The following is a 4,140-nucleotide window of genomic DNA, read 5'->3' on the forward strand; positions in this document are numbered from 1 at the left end:
CCCTAGGAGTGAGTCAGGTACATGAGGACTTGGGGTTACAAGAACTGCATTTCCAAAGCTATATGGCATTCACCACGTCCCATGTGATTCGCCATTCTGTGTCATGAAAGAGAACAACCTTCAAGCCTTTATCAATACTTTTGTCAACATCACTGTTACAAGGGTTTTCAACAACATGGCAAAAGGGGTTTTTCACTAACATTTGCCCCCTCTGGCCATCAAAAAAGGCCCGGACAGTGTAAAAATGCTAGAAATAGAGCCAAAGGACATGGGTTCAAATCTCATCTCTGTCACTTGCTACTAGCATAACTTTGAGCAAGCCTCTTAATTTTTCTGGATCTGTTTTCCTTGTATATAGAATAAGGTTGGCACAGAGTTGGAGATGGTCACTGAGCCCCTTCCATCTCAAAATCAATGATCCTGTGAACCAATATATTGCCACCATTCTATTGAGAATTTGTCAATGGCATTGGTTCATGTACCACATACAGTCTCTTGTATCAGTCCAGCCCAACACACTTGGCTGTTCTCCATTCTTCTGAGTATTGCCTGCAATTTGATACCACAGGAGCCTGCTGGGTATTTAAGTAAATACTTTCCCCTTAAAATTCACATCAAACTCAACTCATTGTAAGGGGGCACTGTTCTCATTCTCATCTCTTCATTTCCTTCTCAGTGGTACATTCTTAAGTTACCAAAACACTATATAGAATATGGTTTTTCACCAACTCTCTAGCAACTTTATTTCAGCACCTCAACCTGGGTTTCTTCACAGCCTGACTTATTTTCCATTTTTTCTTGCGGTCTCCATTTCAATATAAGTTCTCACTTTCTCTAGCATATTTTCTGCATCAAAGAACATTTTTCTATTAAAAGGAAAGGACAAATGTCCCAAATCTGTGAAAATGTTGTATTTCCATACCATTCTGAAGACATTTTAATATACAATAACACGTGACTAATATAGACTAACAGAGGAGACAGGTCAGTCTTAATCGTAGAATATTTTTAATAGAAATACAGCTTCATGACTTAGGAATACCTCCAAAATTATATAGAAATCAATCAAGTATAAAATAACATGTAGCCCAATAGATTGTTTTCAATCTAATGAATAGATAAGAATGACTAATACTAGCTTGTCCATTGTTTTGCACATAGATGATTTGCTCCTCAGGCTTTGCAGTCACCACCTGGAGTCCTCATCTTGGTTCCATCCACCGGACGCCGATCTGTGCTGCCTCTTCCTCTGCTGTCACACCCAGCCCAGGCATCTGTGGCCATGGCCAACCCCAACGTGTACTTCGACATCACCATCGATAACCAGCCGCTGGGCAGGATTACTTTCGAGATCTTTGCAGACAAGGTTCCAAAGACAGCAGAAAACTTCCGTGCTCTGAGCACTGGAGAGAAGGGATTTGGTTACAAGGGATCCTCCTTCCACAGAATCATTCCTGGGTTTATGTGCCAGGGTGGTGACTTCACATGCCATGATGGCACTGGCGGCAAGTCCATCTATGGGGACAAATTTGCTGATGAGAACTTCATCCTGAAGCATACTGGTCCTGGTATCTTGTCCATGGCAAATGCTGGACCCAACACAAATGGCTCCCAGTTTTTCATCTGTACTGCAAAGACTGATTGGTTGGATGGCAAGCATGTGGTCTTTGGCCGAGTGAAGGAAGGCATGGACGTTGTGGAAGCCATGGAGATTTTCGGTTCTCAGGATGGCAAGACCATCAAGAAGATCACTATCGCAGACTGTGGACAACTCTCATAAGTTTTTTTTGTTTTGTTCTTTGTATTAACCATCTAACCATTCCTCTGTAGCTGGAGAGAGCACCCCCAAAGCCCATCTGCTCTTATACCCTGTAATCCATGTGTTCTCACTTGTTGCAATTATCTTTGGATTTCATTTCCTTTTCCTTTACACAAGTCTGGCTAGACAACAGAGTTAAGTTTGTGATTATGAAATAAAAACTAAAATACCAAAAATAAGCAAATAAATAAAAGGGTACCTCAGAAGCACCTTAAAAGATTCTATTTTCTTAATCAATCTATCAACAAGCACCTATTACCACCTTCTATGTTCCAACCATTTGTTAGATGCTGGGGATATAAAACCAAAAATGAACTAATCTCTCTTCCTCAGAAGCGTATATTGAATTAGAAATGTAAGTAATGCTGAATATGCAGCCTTTTTACATTATTAATTTTCTTAGTCTTTTCCTCCAGATAAAAGAAAGGTAAACCTCAGCCTACTCTTTATATGAATTATCATTGAGTTGTGAATTCATGGAATCTAATTCATGAGATTTTGTCCAGCTTTCAAAATTATTGTTATATTATCATTACTACTATCATTATAAACTTGCATTTCAAGTAACTATACAGCTACCATACCCCCTCCCTTCTGCTACTTCAGTAGAATGGTAGTCTTTAATCAATAACACCATGGGCTCCACTATAATAATTCATCATTATTTCCAGATGAACTAATTGTAACACACTACAATTAGATGTCACTGGTCTTCTCACTGTTCTTCCCACACAACATTCCATCTCCCACCACTGTCTGTCTCCCATGCCTGGAATGCTGTTCTTCCTTATCTGTCTCTTGACTTCCTTCAAGACTCACCTAAAATCCCACCTTCTACAAGAAGCCTTTCTTGATCTCCTCCTCCTCCCTCCCCGTTGGTGCCTTCCCTCTGAGACCACTTTCCTCTATTCTGTATATATCTTTCGGATTTTTTTGGTTGATTAGTTACGTCCAACTCTTCATGACCCCATTTGGGGTCATCTTGTCAAAGATACTGGAATGGTTTGCCATTCCTTCTCCAACTCATTTTACACATGAGGAAACTGAGGCAAACAAGGTTAAGTGACTTGCCCAGGGTAACAGAGCCGGTAAGTGTCTGAGGCAGGATTTGAACTCAGTTCTTCCTGACTAGGCCCAGCAGTTTTATCCACTGTACCACCTTACTATCCATATGTACAGAGTTGTTTATATTTTGTCTCCCCCCTTAGACTGGGAGCTCCTTGAGGGCAGGGGTCATGTTGTTGCCTTTTTCTGTATTCCCAGGGCTTAGCACAGTGCCTGACACATAGTAGGCACTTAATAAATGCTTGTTGGCTCCGCCCGCTCTCGCGCTCGCTCCCGCGCCCCCGCTCCCCACCGTATCCGCTGCCCGGACCATGTCCAAGACCGAGGAAGCCAAGCGTCTGGCCGGCCGCACGGCCGTAGAGAACCACGTGAAGAATAATCAAGTGCTGGGGATCGGCAGCGGTTCTACCATCATCCACGCTGTACAGAGGATAGCTGAAAGAGTAAAACAAGAAAACCTGAACGTTGTCTGTATTCCTACATCCTTTCAGGCCCGGCAGCTAATTCTTCAGAATGGCTTACCACTAAGTGACCTGGACCGCCACCCAGAGCTTGCTTGCTATCGATGGTGCTGATGAAGTAGATGCTGACCTCAACCTCATCAAAGGTGGCGGAGGCTGTCTGACTCAGGAGAAGATTGTAGCCGGCTACGCCAAATGTTTTATTGTTATTGCCGATTACAGGAAGGATTCAAAGAACCTTGGCGACCACTGGGTGAAAGGAATTCCCATTGAAGTCATCCCAATGGCATATGTCCCTGTGACCAGGGCCCTATCCCGGATGTTTGGCGGAGTGGCTGAGCTGCGGATGGCTGAGCGCAAGGCTGGCCCTGTGGTAACGGATAATGGAAACTTTCTGTTGGATTGGAAGTTTGACCGGGTGCATAAATGGAGTGAAGTGAACACGGCCATCAAAATGATACCAGGAGTTGTGGACACGGGTCTCTTTATCAACATGGCTGAAAAAGTCTACTTTGGCATGGAGGATGGCTCCGTCACCGTGAGGGAGAGGCCATCTCACTGACCGAGGCCTCACCGGTCGCCGAGGCAGAGAAGCCCAAGAGCCTTTGCCTTAATGTACTTGCCCCAGGACGGCCGGTCAGAGCGTGGGGGTCTCCTGAAATGTCATTGAATGCCCGTTCTTTTTTTTAAGGAAATAGAGAAACATATATTTTTTCTATCTAAAAATACTCACTTTTTTTAAAGAAAAAAAACTTCATTTCATGTTTTATATGAAACTACCAAAAAACCCAGTTT

The 4,140-nt window shown here is 43.1% G+C and overlaps 2 protein-coding genes across 2 annotated transcripts; both read left to right on the forward strand.

Annotated features, from left to right (window-relative positions):
- Positions 1 to 1,273: 1,273 nt before the first annotated feature.
- Positions 1,274 to 1,780, forward strand: LOC118838504 (peptidyl-prolyl cis-trans isomerase A-like). Its single transcript, XM_036745819.1, has one exon. The coding sequence runs from the start codon at positions 1,283 to 1,285 to the stop codon at positions 1,778 to 1,780; it is 498 nt and encodes a 165-aa protein (XP_036601714.1). The 5' UTR covers positions 1,274 to 1,282.
- A 1,365-nt stretch (positions 1,781 to 3,145) lies between these two features.
- LOC118839257 (ribose-5-phosphate isomerase-like) lies at positions 3,146 to 3,907 on the forward strand. The gene is given in 2 exon segments (XM_036746710.1): positions 3,146 to 3,437; positions 3,439 to 3,907. Coding segments are annotated over 2 exon segments (711 nt in total). The 5' UTR covers positions 3,146 to 3,195.
- Positions 3,908 to 4,140: the final 233 nt, after the last annotated feature.

This window comes from Trichosurus vulpecula, chromosome 2 (assembly GCF_011100635.1).
Source record: "Trichosurus vulpecula isolate mTriVul1 chromosome 2, mTriVul1.pri, whole genome shotgun sequence".
Taxonomy (NCBI): Eukaryota; Metazoa; Chordata; class Mammalia; order Diprotodontia; family Phalangeridae; genus Trichosurus; species Trichosurus vulpecula.

Excerpts from the sequence above, each read along its gene's own strand:
- LOC118838504 (XM_036745819.1), top strand. The coding sequence starts at position 1,283 with ATGGCCAACCCCAACGTGTACTTCGACATCACCATCGATAACCAGCCG.